This window comes from Netta rufina (genome assembly GCF_964035555.1).
Source record: "Netta rufina genome assembly, chromosome: 1".
NCBI classification, from domain to species: Eukaryota; Metazoa; Chordata; class Aves; order Anseriformes; family Anatidae; genus Netta; species Netta rufina.
In genome coordinates this window covers 80,884,522-80,908,339 of record NC_140123.1, presented here as the reverse complement: position 1 = coordinate 80,908,339, position 23,818 = coordinate 80,884,522, and the positions used below count along the sequence as shown (strand labels likewise).

Below are 23,818 nucleotides of genomic sequence, written 5' to 3'. Positions count from 1 at the left end.
AATACAGAGATACGTGCTGTTATGTCCTGAAGTACACGTGAGGCTACGCACCGGGTGACTTACCTGGAAGGATATTTTCAAGGGGACTTGGAAGTATCGCATGTTACAGGAGTCCTCTTCTTAACCTTATTCTGTGTATTTGCCCTATTTCAGCACCTTAAGGGCTTGTGCACAGGGTGTGAAGTAGTATTTTTATTTAAGAGATGACAGGTGAACGGACAAGCAGGTTAAAAAACAGCATTCCCCTCTCAGGAGCAGTCACTGTGGCGGGACCGCGCTTTCCTGTCAGAGGAGTCGGTGCCTCAGGTACGGGCTGCCCCGTGTGGGAGCTGGGCCGGGGTCTGCAGGGCTGTGGGATGGGCAGGGGGCTGTGAAGGGACGCAGGGGACTGTGAAGAGACACACGGGACTGCGAAGGGATACAGGGAGCGAGGATGGTGACAGAGGCCAGGGTGGTGGTGCCAGCCCCGTGGCTGGGCCTTCAGAGGGCAGTGGCGGCGGTGTGCTGCTGGCGAAGCGCCCTGTTGGGACGGAGCCTGGAGGATGGCCGCCCGCACTCCTGTGTCCTCTGTCCCTTCGGTGCAGCAACACATGGCCTTTGAGTAAATCTTTCAAAATGAGAAGAGCAGCGTTAGACAGGAAAAATGCTTTCCATCCTGTTTGCTGACACCTGGCGCTATGTGGTAGCGACGCGCTAAGGGGGAAGGTTTAGGCTTGTCTAGTAATATATGTCCTTCTGACAAAAGACTTACACAGTGGGAGGTGGCTAGTAGGAGTGATTTGGGCATTAACAATAAAAACTTCAGTAAGGAATTAAAGGCAGATGAATGCTTTCTGTCTGTCTATTTATTTATTTATTTTTAATTTAAAGTAGCTGATGCAAGGGAAGCTAATCAGAGAAGGAATGAAACTCAGGATGAATTAAGAAATAAATGATGTAAATAATACAGTTGATGAGTGTGGAGATCTTCCCTGTTGCTTTAAATAAGATATATTCCAATGATGAATTTAATGTTACCACAGAATGGTTTGGGTTGGGGGGGACCTTACAGATCATACAGTTCCTTAGGTTCCTGCACTTGTCTGTTTTTTTAATGTACAGCAGATAGTTTTTCATTGTTTTCTGGTATTGATTCTGGACTTCCATTCCTAAATCGGTGGGTTTGGGCCATTTTCTGTATATGACTGTCAGTCACTGTGGTTAGCTTGGTTTTTGAAGCTTTGGTTTTCATTCTCGTGCTTTGTGCATGCTCACTCCATCACGCTTCACCCTTGCCAGCACATTTCTATGTTTGTTTGCATGTTCCTGGCCTTGTTTTATTTATTTATTTTTGCCTGTGTTTCTTAAAGCTTCTAGATTAATTTCTTAACCTTACGTTTCTGTATTGCTCACTCTGCTCTCTTACCCTGTTGCACATGCGAGAAAGAAGCCTCAAGCTCTGTCCTCTCTGTGAAATTTTGCCGAAAAGCACCTGGAGGTTTCTCCCCTGGTCTAGCTGGCTGTTTCTGCTGGGGATGGCGAGACCATGGTGAGAGGTGCCTCAGGTAGCAGGCAACGTGATCAGCCTCGCTCACCCCTCGTGCAAGGTGGTGGTGGTGCTGGAAAGCTGTTCCTGGGCCTGCCCTGTCTTCTGGAGGTACCCAGTTTTCATTTTGCTGTCATCCAGCATCGTGTAGCGGTTGTTAGAGGCCCAGAAACACCGCTCTTGAATGTCTTCTGTGACAAACATCGCTATCTACCAGCTAATTAATAGAGACTCTACGCTGAGTACTGTAAGCATGAGCGGGTTTGAAGTAGCACCTCTTCCAAACAGTAGTATATTGTATTCCTGCTCCGCGGTTCGCCCTGTTTCTCAGAGCTCTCTCAGAGCTTTCCCTTGTCCTATATTTTTAACAGGCCGGTGGGCACGCTGTAAAACCGCCTATCTGGTGGAGCAGAGGCTAATGAAACGCTGGAATCCTTTTTATGTCCTGACAGACGCTCCGGTTGTGCTAAACTTGATGACTATCACTGCAGGGTTGGAATCTTTATTACTGCACCAAGTGCAATCTGGTGCTTGGAACAAAAAGATAAAAACCATGCACTGTTTTAAAGTAATCTGTAAAACAGTTACTTTGACTCTGCATCACCTTTCGCAATTTATTACTCGCAGCGGAAAAGCTTTGAATTTTGGGGGGAGTCTCCCAAAGTATCACGTATTTCAAATTTATTTGATGGCTTAAAAGGGTTTCTCTTCTTAATCCTGATGATCACTTATGCTGTGAATGCTATTGTGTAGGAAAACCTGCTTACTTTATGTCAGTATCCAGTTTTATTTATAACTGCTTTCAAGTCTCAGTCACTTAAGTTTTTTTCTAATAACTATCCGGCATGTCCACACGCTGCAGACACGCACAAAATGCATTCTTCAGTCATTGACCTTTTTAAAACCATATTTAGTTTGTTTTAGCCATGGGGCTAGCACTGCATAAAGTTTTTGTCATGCAGTCTACCACCATGGCGTACAATTTCCTCTAAATTTCACTGAAATGTCACAATTTCAGGAAAATGCTTGCCTCTATGACACACCTCTTGTTACATGCAATATCTACGTGCAAATTTTTAGCATGTGAGTGTAAGGTTCAAGAAATTCCAAACAGATATCTTGCTTTTCAACCACTATTCCTTTTTTAAAGCACTGGAAAGGTGTAGCTTCCAAAAATGTTATTCTTGGCAAAATTCATCTTTTGAAAAAGTGTCCATGCATTTAAATAAAAAAAAAATCTTGAACTGTTGATGATATTAACTGTAAGGTCATGGGATTTCCTTGAAAAGAAGTGATGAAAGAAGACAATTCAGAAATTTGAATGTATTTTTATGCATTATTACTTGAATAGTGAATGGGAAAGGATAATAAACTTGCCCGTTTTGTTGCTTTAGGGGTAAGAAGCCTCAGCTGAGTTTCACTTGGTTTGAGTGCAGTCGAAATTGCAAAGAATTGATGCTGGAGTAGAAAATCCCACTAGCACGCACACAGAAATTGTTTTTGCTGTGTTACAATGGTTTAACTAAGTTGTTTCTAAGCTCTGCAAGAGCGTGGGTCACTTCTAGTTATCTGCAGTCAGCCTTCCCGTGGTGGGTTCTCCCTCCTCTGCCGTAAGCGGTAACGGGCAGTGGTAGCAGTGAGCAGTTGTGCCTTTGTGTAGGTTTCTTACATCAGTGTTTCGTTCCCCTTCCTGGTGTGGTTCTGAAAGAGCATTTCATCTAGAAGTGATTAAAGTTACGTGATGGAAGATAAACTCTGTGTGTGTAAGCCAGGAGGAGCGTGTGATCCATGAGTTTTTCTTCCATTTTTCAGTAGAGTTTGTTGGGGAAAACAGGAAAGAAAAAAAAAAAAAAAAGCATGTTTTATATCTTTGAATTAGAAATTCACTGAAAATGCAAATCATTCTACCACAAACTGTCGAAATCAACGAAATAAAAGTTTGGGTTCTTCTATACCCTTGCTACTTTGACATATCCATTGTTTACGTGCCGCTCTTCTACAAGCAGCTTGTTAAAAGTTTGCAACTTTATACCAGCAAGATAATTGTACAACAATACAAAAAAAAAAAAAAAATCCTCCTTTTCCAAAACAAGAAAGCCCAAACCCCAACAACCCCCCCTAACTTGTTGTATTATTACTCCACAGGAAACTGTTGTGCTGAAAGGAAGAATTAACTGGTCTTTCAACTTCAGCCTTTTTATTGTGAGAGAGAAGATCACAGAAGTGTTACCATGGGGAGAACAGCAGCTAAAGGTGAGGCCTGATAGCTTTTATCCAAGAGGAAAGAAAATAGGGAACCTGTTAAACTGTCTCTTCTGTGGTGGTGGTGTATTACTTAACAATTAGGATACTGTGGAATTCGAGAAGAGAAGTTATGATATATACTGAACGCAGGTAAGTATGAAGTTTACATTGTTTTAGAGTAAGTGTGCTAAATTCAGCTTAGCCTGGAGTTCTATACAAGTTCAGCCAAAGCAATTCTGTCCTGTGACAGCCTTGAAGTCATTATACTACTCTAAAATTGAACAGTGTGTCTAGATGTGGTATTAAATGAAATGTAGTGCTTTGTTTTGTAACTGCACAGAATTTATCAGGAGGATAACTGAGTAGTGCAAGGAATAAAAGTTTACTGCAGTGAATAGTATTAGCAGCTGTCTTCTACAAGCTCTTGAAGATAAAAATGTACACTTTTAAAGAAATTTGTCCACAAATGCACAGCGTAGTACAAAGGTGTGATACCCACTGTGTCATGTCTGCAGAAGATAATTGTGAGTTAAGTGCTAAAATAAAGAGTGAGGCTGAAGAAATAACAAGTGTGTTTGGGTTGGTGAAACAAAGAGAATGTAAAGCGAGAAAGACCCGCTCTTTCAAACCAGCTTTCTGCTGCTTTTTAAACCTTTCAGATGAGTGGGCTTCCCTCCTAAAACATTACTAATACTTTTGTGTTTTTCTTGAGCTTTCCACCTTCAGCCCAAGCTGCTTTATGTGCTTGTGTGCTCCCTTGGTAAATAATTGTCTTGCTATAATAGATTTTCTGGAATGGCAGCAGTCATCTATTTAATTGTTGAACCAAGAGTTTATGGAGGAAGTCTACCCCCTTCTCTTGTAGTTTTTCTGCATGGCTGTTGTCTAGATATACTGAAAGAAGCACTCTGTGCTGGGCAGATAAGAATCCCACTGGGAAGCAGAGAAAGAAAGGGAAGGAGGCATTTTAGATTCACTCTGTCTTGATATGCTCAACTGCATGCACTGAAGTTTGGGGAAGGGTAGCTAAAATGTGCTCACAACTCTGTGCGCTAGAAAGCAAAGGCAGCCCCTTCCTGACCTATGGTAAGTCTTGGGCTCGTCTTAGCAAACTTCGTATGAGGGTAAGTAACTGCATGGCATGGGAAGAGCAAATGTTTCTGTCACCCAGACGTGTTTCATGTCTGTCTGGAAGAGACAAAGGATTTCTTTGAGAAAAGCGGTCTCCTGCCAAGTTTTGAACACAAGCTGGAGTTGAAGGCTTTAAGATGGCGAAGAAGTAGCTGCACAGATCTCGAAGGCATGACTCTGAACTTTTTTTCCCCATAATGGACAGCAAGCAAATAGGAAGTCTTAAAAGATGACAAATACATGACACCTCATGTAACACGCCTCTCTAAAAACTAATGCTGTCAAAAGAGATGATGCTTGCTAGTATACAGGCAAAGAATCCATCTTGTTTGCTGAAAGATTAACTTATCCCAGAAAGAAGTGTTGGGGATTTGTTAAGTGTCTCAGAGAACAAGCTGCAGTTCAACATGAGAGTTTGTAAGAGGAAATATAAATTGGTCACTAGGATCATCTTTACCAGACCTTATTATGTTCTAACGGTGCTTTTTTTTTTTTTTTTTTTTCCTTTTTTTTTTTTTTGCATTCACAAGCCAGTAAAGATAGCTTTGTCTCGTTTCTTCCTTGTCTCTAATTTCTTGCATGATAGATGTGGTTACTCTTGCCTGTCGTCTCTTGAGTAATCTTATCAGCAGAAGAATTCTGTGGTTACAGATAGGGTGAAGTAATGTAAACACGTGGAGTTTTGAATCAGTAAGGAGAAAACACTATGTTAAATAACCTATTCTAATCTTCTTTTGTAACTACTGCTTTAGTTTATGGAGTGTGCTGTTGAAAAACTGCTGTTTCGTGAATAGAATGTGCCGCTACTTTTTATTTTTTTAATTAATTAAAAAATTAATTAATTATTTTTAATTGATTTTAATATATGCTGTATTCTTATCTAGCTACCCATAAGAAAACATTTTTTTGCAGGGTTTTGAAAGTAGATGTTTAGCCTCTATGCGTTATAGGCTACCTATATATGTATTTACACAGTGAATATAAAAGCTCTTAAATATATACTTAGATATATTACTGTATTTTTAACACTTTCTTTGAAAATAGGATCCAATTCTTTCTTTTCTTTTTTTTCTTTTTTTTTTTTTTAAGAGAACTGAATAGCATGTAATTAGATCCACAGTAGTATCATTTCATTTTTGTTTGTGTTTTGACAAAGTGATCTAAAACATACTGTGTTTTGCATTGGGAAGTACATTCAAGCTTGTGTCTTTATAAATGAACTTTATGAACAGAGAAAGATAGATAATGAATTCACCTGACTTCTTTTTGTCACAATGAACTTCAAGCTTCTAGAACTAATAAGTCTCTTCAAACTCTAATATATAAATAAAGTTCCCATTTTCAAGTCCACTTCTCAGCGTTGAGGGAAGTAAACCATTGAGCAGCTAGCTGAGAGAGATGAAGGGAAAATACTGATTGTACCTGCAGAGCTATTCATGACCTCATTTTTGAGATTAGACGTCAAAGTTTGACCAAAGTGAGCCTCATTTGCTGAGGGAGTCGTATTTCTCAGTCCAATTATTTGACATAATACTCTTCCATTTCTTAATTTTGTTTCCAGTGATCTTTTGGAATTAAATTTACCAGAGTATAGGCTATCAAAATATCCTATGTAAACTGGCACACTTAAAGGCACTTAGATTTATAAATTTAGTTTTTAATAAATCTTATTTTCCTTAATGTTTCTTCTAAAAATAATCCATAAATTCTTATCCACCCTCACTAATGGCATTGGAAGAGGCGCGCTGCACCACAGCATCATAGCCTTTGTAAAGTGCAGACTGAGGGAAACCTTTCCAAGTGGTGGGAGGTAGTAGTAGACCCAGGGTATCTCAAGGAAAAACAGGACAGTAATTCTTACAGTTAATGGCTTTTCATCTGTGCAGACAAAACACTCCAGCTTTGTAGTGGTCTTCCCAACATTGAAATATGGCATGCGTAAAAGCTGGGGGGTATGGGACGGACGGACTTGAAAAACAATCTTGGTTTAATCAGACTTATTTCTTGGATGCCTCTGCATGTGCTGGGTGTGTTTTGCTTGAGCATTTTAAAGAATAGCTTTCTGCTATTCTTATATAAAAACTCTATCTATCTATCTATCTATCTATCTATCTATCTATCTATCTATCTATCTATCTATCCTATATATATGTATATTATATAAAAATAAATGATAGTGCTTTGAGTTTTTATTATCAATTAAGATGCCTACAGCTCAAATGAAAGAGGTATCTTAAGGAACTTATATTTCTTTTCATTAATGTCTTCATCTCTTCTTGTTCTCACAGTTTTCTAATTGATGATTGTAAGTAAAATGTGCCACTGAGGGTATTCCATTTCAGCGTTTTTATTTGCTATAGTATTTGTGGAATAGGCGTTAAACCTGATACAGGAAACAAACAATTTGGGTGGGAGATGTCAGCAAAAATTCATCTGGTGTGCAGGCCATGGGTTTCCACATTCTTTCACCTGTTCCTGATTTCTCTTATCATGAAAGGCTGTCATCTCGTTTGAAATCTGGCACTGTTGGGTCGATGTTCTTTCATGGCTGTCCTTTCAAGCTGTGGGTATTCGCAGGAAGCAGTTATTAGTTCTGTCCTTCAATAAGCCTCTTATGTGGGACTCCGCTGGATTTCCTCTTCAGTAATAAGTGGATAGGGAAGTCTTCTGTTCTGCAAGCTATCATGCGACAGTCCCATGACTGTTTCATTTTTTTTTTTTTAATTTTTTTTTGAAAGCCAGAATAACCGAGCACTGACTGGGTTCAGTTCAATCCCAAAGAGGCTGAATGGAATTTATTTTGAACTGTAGGAAGGAGGCGGTGACTGTTGTCTTTGTGTCTTGTCATGGTCACTCATGTAGTTTTAGTGCTACCCCTTGTGTTCTCACTGATAGTTGTCAAGGTGTAGGGTGTCCACTTGTGCAGGTGAAAGCCCCACTCCTGAGCAAGGTTTAGAGCTCTGTGGGCACCACCCAGAAGTATTGCAGCAGGTCCATCTGAAGTCGACCCCCTTAAGGATTTTTCCTTGGACACCTGTCAGCTGCTTTCAAACCTTCGAAGGCAAACTTCCAAAAGAAAGAGCATGCAAGTCAAGAAAGAAGACTAAGTAAAGGAGTAAACATAGCATTTTTTCCCATACTTTCAAGGATCTGGAGTATTCCATATGTGCCTTGGGAGAAGCAGGTGGTATTTTTGCAGCACATTTTGAGCATTTACGTAGTTGCCGGTTTACTCCTATGTAGCCTCTCTCAAGTCACTGAAATTCTCTTTGTTTTCTACAACTCTGGAGTCTGGGTTATCTTATATGTGGAAGGTGTCTCGACACTAATAGGCTTTAAAGGTCCTGACCAGCCTCCCCTGGGACCTTTTCTCTACCCTTTCCAGGCTCAGGTCCGTACTTCAGCCTTGGGGCTATCAGTCCTTGCTGCAGTGAGGCAAATAGATTCAAGGATTCAACAAAATGAATATAGAATTACATCTTTAGCTCAGAAATACATTAATAGGTTTTGTTTTTTTGTTGTTTCTCAGCTTGCAGTGGTCTGAACAAGATTTAAAAAAAATAACCAGCAATTTGAGGATCTCAAATTGTGTAGATTGAGTAAAGTTATTTGGAAAAAAAAAAGGCAGGATTGCTTTTTGTGGAGCTAGTACTACATTTTCTACAACTAGATGTATTCTGATAATGTGATATAATGTAATCAAGCTCTGCTTTTTCATGCTGTACTTTGCAATATATTTTGAAAGAAAAATAGTACAGTGTCTAAACTTGTAATATAATTTACCTTTTGATTATGCACTGAAGTAGATGAAAGAAAGTTTTTGGAACAACACACTCTGTACTGTTTGAAAGCATTCTGTGTTATGCTGGACATCATTATGATGGGAATATTACATTTATTATGTGATGGAATCTTCTCTTTTAGATTCAAAGAATATTAAAAAAGAGAAAGATGGCAAGAATCAGCAGGCAAACAACCCGTCTTTAAACAGTGGTAGGTATTGCAGCTGTCAGGTTATTAGTTAAGGTGTCCTGAAAGGAAACGTATGCATTTGGATTGCAATGTCTCTTGAGGCTTTTTTTTTCCTCCTCTAATGTCTTTGAATATTACTGATGGTAGTTAAAAACATACCATTGTTTTTGTTTAACTTAACAAAGCACATTTTGGTGTAGCAAATGATGGTTGAAACTGCTTGACTTGAGTCTGATAGTTTTATTAGCTAAGACAAGTACTTGTTATACATATAATCAAAAACTCTCTGTAAACACTAACTTTTTAGATCATTTACTCATCTGTCTGTTGTTCTAATCATGTATTTCCCTGTTTAATGCCTTTTATACCCCAGTTACCTTTACTTTCCTTAATGTATTTGCTGGTGCCAAAGAAAGGCTTTTGGGTATTGCTAACTGGATTCTAATTTTATTTAAAAAAAATGTTTTCAAATCAATTGTCTATCAATAACAAACTAAGGGAAACTTCACACTTACCAAAAATGATCCAGCTTCTTGTCAAACTTAGACAACTTCCGGTGTATCCTCAGCAGGTGCCATGGGGCATCATATATGTGGGATTGCTGGGATGTGTGTGGGACTGTGGGCAGTTGCACCGTTGTGAGGTTCAGTAAGAGGGCAGCAACATCCCTATATGCTCCTCATATATTTGTGGTAGTTGCTTGAATTTGGGCCAGCAAGAATTGTCACGAGTACTGTTGACTGAAGTGGAAAATCTTTCTGGGAATCCTTAGCTCTTGATAAAGTATCACTGGGTTACTTAAACTCTCACCCAGCTTGCATTTCCATACCCTCTGACTCCTAGTAAATGGCCTGGTTCAGGGGTTATCCTGGATACCACCCGAGGAGTGGGTTACTGTTGTGTATTCATTGAACGTACTGGTTGACCAGTGCAGTAATAGAGTGGTTGCCTTGATGATCTCATGCCATACGGATGAGATACTCTGCTACCACCAGCCATAGTACAGCTTTATGCAGTTAAGTTTCTCAGACTTTTTTCTTTCACTTCTTGGGATTCTATCAGTGGTAGTGTTCTGCTCTGTTACAAATGCACTTTGCATGTCTCAAAACATGTCTTGTTTCCCCTCTACAGTAGTGTAACTCCAGTCAGACTGGACTCAGCATGCCTGTGTTTCAAAATCAGGTTGTCTGACATGACAGATGGAGCCCCATAAGACAGCCCCCACCAGCAAAGTGCTGTTCACATGTGACTAAGATAACCATATTTTGTGAGTCACTATAAAACTTCTTGCCTTCTTCTGCAGTAGGGAACAGCATGTGGAAGATGCTTTGTGTAGGAATCGTGCTAAGCAAGCAGGCTTTACTCTGTCGTCAGTGTTCCTCCACTGGGGGCTAGCTGTTCATCAGCTTTCTGAGCACTGAATTTACTGATGAGATCCAGACTCAGCCCTGTCAAACACCTAGAGAGGAGTGACTTGCTCAGTATTGTGCAAGGTATCTGATTTTTGATAGATTAAATGAAAATTTTTGTCCTGTGTTGTTGCTTGTTGGTGGCCAGGAAGAAGAAAGAGCCTCTTTTGGTCGTTGGTTGAAGGAGGTTGCTTTACAGTGCTTTGGGCTACAATCCAGCAAGTCTCCAGATTGTTCAGGGGGATGCGTGATAGGAAAAGTCGAAAAGGATGGGAAATAGAAATGTGAGAAGAGCAGCTGAAAAAAAAAATAATAAAGTAGGTAGGGAAAGGCAGGAGTAGAAAAATTCTAGCTGAATGATCCCAACGTGTGGAAGGTTAGAAGGAATAAAAGGAGGATATGAAATACCTTATACTTTACCTACCTTGTTTGCAGGAGTGTGTAAACAAAAATTAAAAGGAAACATCGTCTTTGGCAAAGAGGGGTGGTAGGATGAAGGCTAGAAAAGAGAGATCTCCGTGTCAGAAGTTTTAGGTGTGTGCTAAAGGATCCTTGGGATGAGATGAGAAGGCACAAGGTGCTCCATCTGTACAAACAGAACTTAGACTGTGGTAATACTGTACTAAGCAACAATAAACCAGAACCTTAGACTCTACATATTTACAAGCTACACTTGAATCGTAGTTTAAATCTTCAATTTAAAATTTGTAAAACTTGGATTGGAACTAAACTGAAGCATTGTGTGTGGAAGAGGACGATGGAGTTAGGGAGCACTCCAGCAAACGGGACGTCCACTTGTTCATGGGACCAGATGGGGCCTGTGGGAGCTGTCAGATTTGGGGCTTCCCTATCATTTTGGTGACTGGGGAAGTCTGATGATGACTGGAGAAAGGCAAACCACATGCCTGGGGTCAAGAAGGGAGTATTTGGGGAACTATAGGTCGGGCTGGTGGGAGCCCTGTACATCTCAGGGGAAGACACCTGCACCTGGGGCCTGCTGAGGCCAGGCAGGCCGGAGGCGGGCTGCCTCAAAAGGAGCTCTGCCAAAAGGGCCTGCGAGGCAGCAGTGTGCTCTTGTGGTGACAAACGTCAACTGCACCCCCGGTCAAATCAGCAAAGATGTAGGCAGCAGGCCGAGAGAATATGTTTGCTCCTTCTTCTTGGTGTTTGTGACACCGTGCCTGGAGTACTCTGCTCAGTTTGGAGCTCCCCAGCATGGAGATGACAGTGATGTACCAGAGCAAGTCAGCTGGCAGGCCACCACAAGCAAGAAGGTTGTGAGATATAAGCAGAAAATGGATGATAACACCAGAAGAATGATTTCCTTGGCTGGAAGAAGCAGCAGCTTGTGGGAGATGATCTTGCTGTCTTGAATTGCCTGACAGGTGGCTGTGGAGAAGACCAAGATGGATGCGTCTCCAAGGTGCAGTGGAAGGATGTCTTGGCCATGCTTGTTGGGATGTGAGGTGTTCCTGTGTCATGTGAGGAAAAAAAATATTCACGTAGAGGGTGATGAAACCCAGGAATTGGGGTTTAGAGGTTACCCACAGAGATCCTCAGAACTCAGCAGCCTTGCTGTGATGGGACCTGCTTTGAGCAGCCGAGCTAGCAGCCTTGTGGGGTCCCTTCTAGACAAAGTTACTGTGTGATGGGCAGAGCTGGTCAAAAAGAGGCAGGTTTGGAAAGAACAGCAAGTGCCATTGGTGTGCGGGCCATTGACTGTAAGTCTATGCTATTGTAAGCAACAATGGCATAAACTTATTTCATCCATTTTTTGTTATTGTTTTTTAATTAATCAGGCTGTTGGGCCACACTGATTTTTTTTTTTTTTTGTGTTACTGTTTTAGAATTGCATTCCTGTGCTGGCTACAAACTATTTAATTTTTTTTACCAAGTTTCCTAATTACCTTCTGTGTTTGTTTTTTTTTTTTGTTTGTTTGTTTGTTTCGTTTTCCCTGTTCCCACTATATGCTTATTTGTTCTTCAGCATAAAAACTCCTTTTTTCAATTTTCTCTTTGCTGCTGGGTTGGTAGAGTTGGGCTTGTTGCATAATAGGTTTTTCTTGTGCTGTTTAATTCAGCCTGCAGGTTCGAGTGGGAAGGAGAATAGAATGCATGTTAAATCATTTAGCAGGAGCTCGTTTTCTTGAATTTTCTTCATTTGTCAGAAGTTGTATGTTTTCAGGGACTTCAGAGTTAGGAAGATGTAGAAAATAACTGTTTCTTTATCTGTGCATGTTGGATACAAGGAAGCTTTTTTGGTAATTTTTTTTTCCCATGTGGTTGTCTTCCTAGACATGCATCTTATATGCTACCAACATACTTTCATTTCCCTTTTCTATGATTGCAGTAATTAAATGATAATTACAGGCATTTCTGAGACCTTTAATTTACTACAGTGTATCTTCAGAAGTGGAGTGGTTCTAATGTAAGCTTCAGATCATTTTGCTTGATGAAAATGGTTCTAATACCTAGGATTTCACGTCCTGTTATAACAACTAAGGTAGTTTGGGAAATGCAGACGTATGGATGTAATGTTTTCAGAGGGGGTGAAATAGGGTTTCTCCTCTTGAAAGGTGTCCTACCAAAATGTCGTTGTTAGCAGCCTGTAGAGAGTCCAGTCTGCCAAATTAACAGCTCTTGAAATGTTACTGACTTGTTATATAGTTAGCAATTGCATGCCTTCTGCGGTGTCACAGACAGATCATTCATACCCTTTTGAGTCTGCTGTGACAAAAAATGAGGATCTGAGCAGCCCAGAGGGGTGTTTCTCTTCTGCTTGAAGCCCCATGTAAGTGCCTCACTAAGTGCTGTACTAATGCAGGCAAACACTAGGTTCAAACCGACAGACATCCTTCAGAGAAGCAGTGTGCAAGAAAACACTGACGTTTTCTGGTTGTTTCTTTGCTTCTGAAAATTGCAGGGAAGTGTTTAGCTGTGCTCAGTAGTGTTTTTACTGATAACCATGATGCAATTTCTCCATTGCTGCTACGGATTATGCTCTGTGAAGTGACTGCTGCTTGGAGCCACTGGGTGGCATCATTGCACTATTTTGGGGTGGGTTAAGTGATGATGTGCTCTTCAAGAACATCAGAAAGATGCCAGCTGCCTGAACAAGAAAACTAAACAAACAAGCTCGCCTAGGTGATTTAAGGACAAAAACTGTGGTGTGGTAGTTTTTCTCTTGTGCTTTATATTGATTTAATGCTTGCTTATATCTGTGGCGTTAGTGCTTCGTACTGTTCCAGTTGTTCAAAAAATGGTAATGCTGATTAAATCAAATGCAGGATACACTCAGCTGTGTACATAAGCAATGCCAATATTAACACTGGAAAAAATGATTCTGTTGCTGAACATTACAATAGTATTTACCTTAAAAAGACAGACCTTTATGTGACTTCAGAGGAAAAGGCAGAAAGATGCAGGTGGAAGGCCGAGCTAATCCTTTTGATCTATTGGACTGGGGATAGTGGTTCTCAACATATGCTTCATCAGACACAAAACATCTGTGTTTTTTTTTTTTCCATGTATTATTTCAGCACTCCTCTGAAGTTGTTATACCAGTGCTGCTGTTCCCATGCACTTGTTAGGGGCACTGAGATGTGGAACCGCTGATGGGATTTGTCCAGGGATGCTTGGGAGGTCTTTGTGCAGAGAATTAAGTCTAGATATCCCAACTCTTGTCTTTGTGTGTGGACCACAAAACGAAGAACTCGTGGGAAGTTTATATTGGTATCTGCCAATTGTGTGATTTCTGCTGATGGATATACAAAAAGCTATTTCAAGGGTTGTGTATTTTGCAAAGATGGAGTTTACATTTTATTGTAATCCTCTTCTTGGAAAAAAATGTATTCTATGAGATAGTTGGATGTTTTTTTTTGTTTTTTTTGTCCCCTCTCTTTCCCCAACCTCTCTTAATTTGTGTTCCCTTTAAAACTGTCAGTATGATCTTTTTTATCTTATGTCTTCCAGAGCAGTTTAATTGGGATGACTATCTGAAAGAGACTGAATCAGTAGCTGCCCCTCTGCATTGCTTCAGACAGGTATGCCAAATACTTTGCAAGCGTATATGTGTGTGTGCTTCCATGTTACAGGGTAACGATGAAGCAACTTTTATGTTCGGACTGCTTGCAAACTTTCTGTTTGACTTCTTTTGATCTCTGTTTATCAGTAGCTTACAGTTTTGGCAGAAGCCAGAGGCTGAGATTTTCCATTCTTGGTTTCTGCCTTAAGCCAAACTTTGAGGGTTTCATTAAAGTTGTAGCTTTGGACTCTTTTTCTTCAAAAGAAGACTAGTTAATGAAAACAGATAGAAGATATTTCTGAACTCTGATAAGCCTATTTTTTTCCAGTAATCTTGGAGGTTTACTGTGAGAATTAAAATTTGGCTGATAATCAGAGGAGTCTTTCTCCAGCCCCATTTCTGTAAGAGTCCTTTCAGTTCTGAGAAGCTACAAGATGTACAAAATACACGTTTGCGTGTGCAGGAGAACTTATTCACTGCTTCTTTTCTGGATCTCTCAAATATGTTGCATTTGGGCTCTTTCAGAGCAGGGTGTAATAGATACTGGAGTTCAAAAAATACATTAACAAAAAAAAACAAAAAACAAAAAACAAGGGGAAAGACTTTTTACTAGGGTCTGTAATGACAGGAGAAGTGGCAGTGTTTCTTAACTGAAAGTGGATAGATTTAGATTGGATATAAAGGAGAAATTCTTCACTAAGAGGGCGGTGAGGCCCTGGCACAGGCTGCCCAGAGAAGCTGTGGGTGCCCCGTCCCTGGAGGTGTTCAAGGCCAGGCTGGATGGGGCTTTGGGCCTGGGCTGGTGGGAGGTGTCCCTGCCCATGGCAGGGGATTGGAACTGGGTGGTCTTTAAGGTCCCTTCCAGCCCAGACCTTTCTGTGATTCTGTGATAGAATACAAAGGAAATACTAGATTTATCATGAAGAAAACTATTTGCCCCTGAACTTAGTGTAGTTATGGTTGCTGAAGTGGTACTTCTGCTAGGCAAAATATGGAGAGTGGCTAGGGTTAAACGTATCAAAGGTAGGAATTTAGAAGATCAAGTTTACTGAAGTGCTTGCACGTGCTAGCTACAGTCTTAGGTTCTCAGGATTCAGTATTGTTCCTCGTTCAGTAAGAGGTTGTAAGGAGTGCAAGTTCCGTTCACCCCTTGTCCTATGGTTTTGTATCTATGTGCCGGTGCAGTTTAAATCAACCATCTTGTGTAAGCTGATGTGGTGGTTTACCCAGCTGGGCAGCTGAGCTCCACCACAATCACGCTCTCACTCCCCCTCCTCAAAGGGAAGTGCTCCTGCGTGGGCTCCTCTCCACGGGCTGCAGCTCTGGCCCGGGGCCTGCTCCTGCGGGGGCTCTCCATGGGCCGCAGCCTCCTCCAGGCCACATCCACCTGCTCCACCGGGGGCTCCTCCACCCATGGGGGGGCTGCAGCGTGGAGATCTGCTCCATGTGGGACCCATGGGCTGCAGGGGGACAGCCTGCTCCACCAGGGGCCTCTCCACAGGCCGCAGGGGAACTGCTGCTGCCTGCCTGGAGCACCTCCTACCCTCTTGCTGCACTCACCTGGGGGGCTGCAGGGCTGCTTCTCACTCCTCGCTCTCCCAGCTGCCATTGCCCAGCAGTTTTCTTCCCCTTTCTTAAATTTGCTCTCCCAGAGGTGCAAACAGCATAACTCACTGGCTTTTGGCTGTGGGCAGAGGCAGATCCATTTGGAGCTGCCTGGAGCTGGCCCTTATCTAACACGGGGCAGCTGCTGGGCTCTTCTCACAGAAGCCACCCCTGCAGCCCCCGCAACCAGAACCTCACCATGTAAACCCACTCCAGCTAATGACCTTCAGCTGGTTAGCCCTCTGGAGACTGTCATCTCTGCAGGGATTTTTCTCTCTGTAGGGGGAGCTGCCGTCCAGTCTGTTCCCAAGTTGAGGAGCGTCTGAGCTGGCTGCATAGAATTACGTAGGAAGAGTTTCAGTGTGTATGCCTTCACGGTACTGGGCAGGTGGATGCTGAGGGATCGGGTAGTTGAGGTTGGGAGAACTGTACCAGGTGTGACAAGCTGGGCATGTTTGGTTTGCTGGACTGCATCTGTTCAGAAAGGTATCTTCGAGGGTTCGCTGGCAGTCTGTGATAACTGGTCTCCAGTGGGGACCAAACAAAAAGCGACATGAATGGATAATCCAAGGAGGAGAGGAGCATCATACAGTGTATGTGAAGTTGCTTGGAGGAACAGAGAACAGGGAGAGGGGAGAGCAGGTGGTAGTGTTTCCTCATACTAGATCTTGAATCCCAGCTTTCTCTTCAGGAGATGAGCATAAATGCCCTTCTCATGCTGCTTTCAGTGAGAGAGGGATAAAAAATAGCAATGTCCCTATCTCTTTTTGCCTGGAGCACCTAAAATTTATTATCTTCAGAAATTAATTCTACAGTATGTGGTTTTCAGAGTGGATACCAGCTAAGGGCAGAGACCCCAAGCCCTGCCTGGGTAGAGGCAGAGAGCAGCAGTGCCATTTTCACAGACCATGGGCCACAATGACCAGAGCAGATGCTCTTGAGATGTGTAGCTATGGCAGAAAACCATTCAGGAGCCTTTCTGTGTGTCTTTCTTGTATCTTTCTCTTTGCTACTAATGCTCAAGAGGTCTGAACTGAACAGAATAACATCTTAAATAAAGGTGTTTAAGTAATGTGCACTAACTGAGATACATAAATCCGAGTGACTTGGATTGCTTAAGCAGTGTGTGGGTTGGGAAGAAGAGCTTTAATGTCTGTGCTTAGCAAATTTCAAAACAATTTACATATGCAGACTTGCTGTTTCTTCTAGAGGTTGACCTTTAAGTAGAAAGTGATACGCAATGTTAATTATCGCAGTGCTGGCTCCTCTCACTAATTAATGTTTGCATATTTTAGAAACTAAAGCGCTTGAGCTTTGTGTAGGACTAATTTGACTTTTATTGGGTTGCCCATGAATTGTACATGTCATTTTCACTCTGTGTAATGAAAGAAAGACGCTGTTCTGGCCAGCCAAAAAGCAAGCGGAGAGAAGTTTAATTTGACAATTATATCCAAAAACTGTGACTTGTGGGAATTTTACAAAGTTCAAATTTTGTAGTAATTAAAAATGACCTGGGGAGCAGTAGATTAAAGTCTCTACCATAAATTAAGATACAGGCATAGACAGCTAATGGGAATTGATTAGAGCCTTTATCTTAATTCAGCTTGTATTTTATCTGTTGCTCTCGGTTGTTTTTAATTACTACCTACAATTTTGAAGCATTCCACATCCTTTTCTCTCACCCTGCAACTTCTTTTCAAGCAGCTGAAAATTTAAAACATAAAAGCGTCTTGTGGTTTGAACAGAGGTTAAATCAAGGCTCTTAATCTAGCAGGTTTTATTATTTTGCTGCAAGGAACTGGTATGGAGGAGTCACCTTTTTAGTACAGTGCCTTGAGTTGTTACTATTTAAACAAGCTCACCTTTCCTACAAACAAATAAACCAAGTCCCTAAATTTTCAATCTCAGTTGCCTTTCATGGTTGTAGAAAGTAACAGCTTGACAAGCAATATCCTGAAATTGAATTGCCCTTTAAATTTAATATGCTCAGGCTCCCCTTTCAGACAGCCTGCTGGCTAAATGCAGCACTGGCAGATGCTACCCTCAACTCTCACTCAATATTGCTTGTCTTTGGGTGTGTTTTTGTTTTTTGTTTGGGGGGGGGCTCTGGCTCCTCCGGGGCTCCTCCTGTTGATCTGTGTCTGTTTGGAACACTGCACCTGCACAGCATGGCGAAGGTAGAGCAAGATATGCTTTAAAAAATTGAGTGTGGTGGAGACAAAATATTGCTAACACTTGTTCAGGTAGCAAGCTTCTTCAGCCCAGGCATACAGGTGCACCCTGTGTGCCTACTGTGGATCCCAACCCTACCTGACCTGGCCAGACGGGCAGGGGAAGGGGCACAGAAATCTGGTGAGTGTGAATGCCTGTGTTTGTGGTCCTGCTGCCTGCCTCCTGTGTTGGGATTCAGGTTGTGTGAGTCTGTATTGGATAGATACTGGGTTAAAATGGCACGTGGAAGGCTGCCTGTGGTTCTTGGTGTCTGTGTCCAGGAGCAGCTTCCTCCTGGAGGAGGTGCAGATAGTCTTCCAGGATGCGAGAGTAGCAGTCATCACCTCCTACAACAAACGTCAGTGCTTGGCTTGTTTAACTTGATGAAACATTACTGCGAAATGATCAGGTTGCCCTCTGGAAATACACTGTAGATTTTGTTTATAGGTTCAAAGATGCAGAGAGAATTTAAGGTAAGATATAATATTGGATAAAGTTACCACGAGCAAGTTCAGGCTGGAAGGGAAGAGATAGCTAAAGAGAACAGTGAGATTTGGAGTCATCTTTCTACGTGACTAGGTGAATCATTCAATCCCAGTTAGCGCTGATACAAATTTTTGATCGTAATGAGATGAGCTTATTGCCTACATTACTCCAGTAGGCAAGCAAGCAGACTGCCATCCAGTCAGTCTCTGGCAGCACTGTGTTGTTCCGTGAGCTTTTCTCTTTTCCTGGTAACAGCTCAGTAAGAAAATACTCTCCTTCTCTTTTTAACCTTTAGCTGTGACATAAAGATCAGCTCAAAGACCAAGTTGCATTCATCACATTTCTTTTCCCCGTGCCATTATCTTTTTCCAAAAATCTCATGGCTGCTAATTAAATTGGCATTTCATTGTGTGTTTGTATGAACGTATTCAGTTCTCTGTGAATCAGCACAGGTTGTAGTTCATATCTCAGCACAGAAGTCCTGTGTGTCTTTAGGACTGTCTGTTTCCTTTTTCTGTAAACTGCAGTTAGCATTAATTCCTTTTTCTTCTTTCTTTGCATTATAAGCTGTTTTTTTTTGATGCAGAACCTTTTTCATGACTTAAGCTCTTTTTAGTTCCTAGTGCTGTAGGGTCCAAATTTTGTTTGAATTTCCAAAACATTACGAAAATGAGAATTACTAGCTTTCAGTTCAAAAGCAATATTTATTCTTGTTTGTTTGTTTTTGTTGATTGTCATGTTTCTTGTGGTCCTTGCTTTCCATTCACTGCAAGTATTAATCCCCCATCTTTGTATTCCTCTTTTTGTCAGGATTCCCTTGTTACCCTTCCTGGCAGTGCTGATCTTTTTAGCTGGCAGTCGTGTTTATGAAGCAGAAACACCAAGTGTCTGAGATGGTGCTGGTGGGAGGTTATCCACACTTCTTCTCTGATCTGCTGCTAAACGCTGCAAGTTGAAAAGCTTCTTGATATTTAGCAGTTATTTGTAATGTTTGGGTGAACGAAAGCTGTATAGTGACCTAGCTTGTACATTTAGCAACGCTAAAGAAAGTAAGAAAAGGTCTTTTGTCTCTTACTGTAGTCCAGAAGTCCACCTACGAATGATTTCAAAGTCGGCATGAAGCTGGAAGCCCACGATCCTCGCAACGTTACCTCGGTCTGTATAGCCACGGTCATTGGAATCACTGGTGCCAGGCTAAGGTTGCGGCTTGATGGAAGTGACAACAAAAATGATTTCTGGAGGCTTGTGGATTCCTCGGACATACAGCCCATTGGCACCTGTGAGAAGAAAGGGGGCATGCTCCAGCCTCCGCTGGGTAAGCAACAGAGCTTCTGAACCCACGTGTATGGAGTAATGCTCTTGTGTAGTTGATTTTACCTTTTTGGCTTGGCAAATTCAGCGGTACTAACATTTCATCAAACCGTTATTTAACTGGAAAGGAGAGGTGAGCAAACTAATTCAGGGTAAGTGAAATGTGGGGTTTTCTTCTTCTTTTTGGATTCTTTTGACGTAAGAATGAGCAGCATAATTGCTGTGGGTTTTTTTGTTTGTTTGTTTCTTTGCTTTTAGTTTTTAGTGGAGGTCCTCAGTGTTAGATGGTAGTGTCTGACAGCATTTGTAACAGTGAGACACAGTCATGTGCCCCTTCTAAAAACGTTCCCTGGCACACACCCTACCTCCTGAGTAGGTAACATCTTCATCCTAGGTGTTGTCCGTGCTCCTTTTAGTAGACCTTCATAAGAATTGAGAGTGCTGGAGAAGACCGACTCCTGTTTTCCTCTTCAGGAAACCAGAGTGGCCCACTAGAAGGCGCTCCCTGTTAACCAGAGTGTGAAAGGCTCAGCTGGGCTGCAGAAGGTGCATACAGTTTAGAACAACTGGAATGTCTTCTCAGGCACTCTGAGCAAATTGTGATCTGGGAAAGGTGGCACTGGGTTGGTTAATGCAGCATTCTGCTCAGAGGCAGGAAAAAGGCACTCCAGAGCTCTAGCAAGCTGCAAGCTTACTGCATGCAATTCTCAGCTACTCAAATTGACAGATGTGGGTTGGATCAGTTTGCCATGAGGAGTTTGTGAGCATGACAAACCTCAACGCACAGGATGCAGCTATCCTGGGCTTAGAGGGAGTCTGCAGGATTTCGTTTGCCTTCCATGAGCAGTGTGGCCCACGGCATGTCTCCCCAACCTGAGAAATGGTGCTTGGGCTTAGTCAAAGCTTACTGTGAAAGTTTATTAAATGTGGAACTGTACAAAGGAATTCCTTGCTTTAAAACAAATGCTCAAAGTTAACTGATTAATTACTGTGGGTCAGGTAATTGTGGTATCATTTTTGTCTGCTGTGATTAATCAGTATATCTAGATCTACATTCTTGTACCATGTTTGTTATATCTAAAAATTCTAGGCGTGGAAATCTTTAAAGAAACTGATTTTTCACATTGGTCTGAAAATAGTTCAGCTTTTGAAAAGATGGAAAAATAATAGCCAACATTTACTTTAATTTTCTCCCCACAAAACCAAGCCAAAACACAACAGTAACACCTCTTTTATTCTGCTATTTCTTGTAATGTTTAAAAGATGCAAGAAATAATGTTCTTAATGTAAAAAATGAACTGTAGCCAAGAATTGCTTATTGTTGTCTTCCTGTCTTATGGTTCTGGCTTTGGTGTCTTCTAACTGTGACATGTGGCAAGGCAGAGGTGCAGTGAAGAAGACTGGTATGCTTCCTCTTAGTGGCCTCTCAAGAAACCAGTCAGCCGTATTTGTTAACAGCTTTTGGATCTTCTGCTAGAAAGGTGAAGCGAAAGGGGTAATTTCATTACAGTGTGAAACTTGATTTGCTCCTAAGCAGGCAAACAGATACAGCAGCAGTTCACGTAACCATTAAGATGCTTCATGTAGATTAACAGGGTAGAGTTTTGTGCTGTTGTGCTGCTTTAGAAACACAAGAAAGCAGTGCAGCTTGGGCGCCAGTCTGCAGAAGTATTAGTTGAGATAGAGTCTGAACCCAAAAGGGTTTATTTTTTCCTTATTTTATATGGATATAGACATTTTGAATGGAAACACTGGAAATTTTTGAGATTGGAGGGGAATATTCTGATTTTTTTTTTTTTTTTTTTTGAGAAGTAACTCAGTGTAGCCTCTCTGAAGTGCTTGGTACAACCTTGTAGAACGAGTACAGTCATACCAGTATGAGCAAGGGTAGTAATAGAGAAGAGGACGTCTGTTCTTACGTGTATGTATGGCATTAAAATTATGGCTTTAGTCCAGGATGACAGTGATTTATTTATTTTTTTTAAACTTGTTTCTAAACTAGCCTGATGAATAACACAACTCTGGGTTATGTATAATGGGGACAGTCGATCCATTACAAAGAGAAACTTTCCGTGACCATCAGCAGAAGGACTGATGCCGTTACAGAATCACAGAATCACAGAATTTTCTAGGTTGGAAGAGACCTCAAGATCATCGAGTCCAACCTCTGACCTAAATCCACGTTCTCTGGATACTCTTTCTTACTCCTGTTCGGTCAGGCTGCTTGTAGTGCAGCACCAAACAAGCAGATGTTTCCCTGCATCTAGAAACATAAGCTTACCTGCCTTCAGAACAATTGCTGTTATTCAGCAAAGAATGCAAGTGCCATTATTTTTGTCCCTCCTGTCTTAGATTTTTTTTAGAGATAGGCTGAATTCCAGCAATCAAGCATTCTGGCATACCTAGATAAATTTTTGAAAAAGCTTTCTTGGCAGCTTTACAGCATCCTGTTCCTGGGCAAAGCTGGGAGCTAATTGGGTGTATAATTACCTCCTGTTAGACATTTAAGCAACCGATTTTTTTATTATTTTTTTTCCCTGAGTAGTAGGGAACCTTCTGGATACTAATGCTCTGGTTATCTCATAATCACAAGTTAAAATAGCCCCTCCTCCCTGATTTTAACATCGGTTTAATTATACGTGTTACCTAAGGTTTTTGAGAAAATGATTAGTGTAGGAAAAGTGTTCTTGTTCCAGCTTCTGGTTTTCAAAGGGGAGCTTTTATGGTTTTGCGAGCTTAATGTTCTCAACAAATTACGGTGAAGATAATGTTTTGTATGGTTTTTACCAGGACAACTTACAGGACAAGTGAAGCTAATTGAAACTGTTGTGTAGTTGTCGTTCCTCTGTCTTTGTGTATGTATCCTGTCTCTGCTAGCTGCTTAGGAATATTGCATTTCAGTAATCACACATGTTTAGATTGCATAAAGACTCTGGTGTCAAACCAGGGGTGATGATCAGCTCAGCAGTCCTCAAATTATGAGGCCATTCCTCAGGTGTGAGCTTTGTGTTAATTTGGGTGTTGCATAGGTAGTTCCACCATGTAAACTGTTTATCCAACTGAAAATAGCTTGAAGCTGCAAGTTCAAGGACTGCTAAACCATATGATCCATGCAGTCCAACTTTAGATGATGTAACGATTTAACTGATGAAGAATTGCAAATCCATTCCACCTTTCTAGGGACATTTTTTTCCAACAGAATCTTCAAGATTTGGTTGTGAGGAAGCTCCTCAGTTCCTGGCAGGTTTTGGTAATGTTTGCTTTGTGGAGGAATGTCCAATTCTCACTATTACATCACTTTTCCTGTAAAAATCTGCCAGATATACAGGATACTAAAGATGTAGAAAAAATGTCCACTGCATTTGTTACCTTACTCATTACTTTGAAGCATTCATTTGGAAAACACAGAAAGCAAAGGGGATGTTTTTCATTTTGTTTCTTTAACCAGAGAGTAGATTCTGAGGGAAGGTTCTCAGGAACGAGTGTTTTCAGCTTAACCTTTGTTCTCCTTGAATAAGGTAGTTCAGCTGAACAAATTTGATTACTGTTTGTGCTTTTTATTCACTTGTTTAATGAAGGATGTTGAAGTAGAAATATCTTTGTTTCTCAATACGATACATGCTTTTTATAACATATAAAAACATATATATATAACATATATATAACATATAAAGTCATTATATGTTTGTTCTTCTCTGTTGTGTGCTCTTTGTTGAAGAATTTCTATTTATTTATTTTGGGGGTGGAAGAGGAGAAACCAGGTGGTCTTTTTCTCGCCTGTGGTCTGGTGAAAGAATTAAAACAGCTTCAAAAATTAGAGGGTCGCTCTTCGATAAATGAGGGAAGCCGGAGCTGAGGAAGTTGAGATTGAGAAGTGGCCCTGAAAAGTCAGCTCGGTAC

General features: G+C 41.2%; 1 protein-coding gene across 1 annotated transcript in view; it reads left to right on the top strand.

Moving 5' to 3' along the window:
* Positions 1–3,756: 3,756 nt before the first annotated feature.
* Positions 3,757–23,818, top strand: part of SCML2 (Scm polycomb group protein like 2) — a gene marked incomplete at both ends in the record, with an annotated part of 55,265 nt that continues 35,203 nt past the window's right edge. Inside the window, 4 exons of the mRNA XM_084305888.1 lie at positions 3,757–3,778; positions 8,825–8,893; positions 14,254–14,324; positions 19,688–19,922. Of these exons, the coding sequence (XP_084162014.1) occupies positions 3,757–3,778; positions 8,825–8,893; positions 14,254–14,324; positions 19,688–19,922 (397 nt within the window). The remainder of the gene's footprint in view (positions 3,779–8,824; positions 8,894–14,253; positions 14,325–19,687; positions 19,923–23,818) is intronic.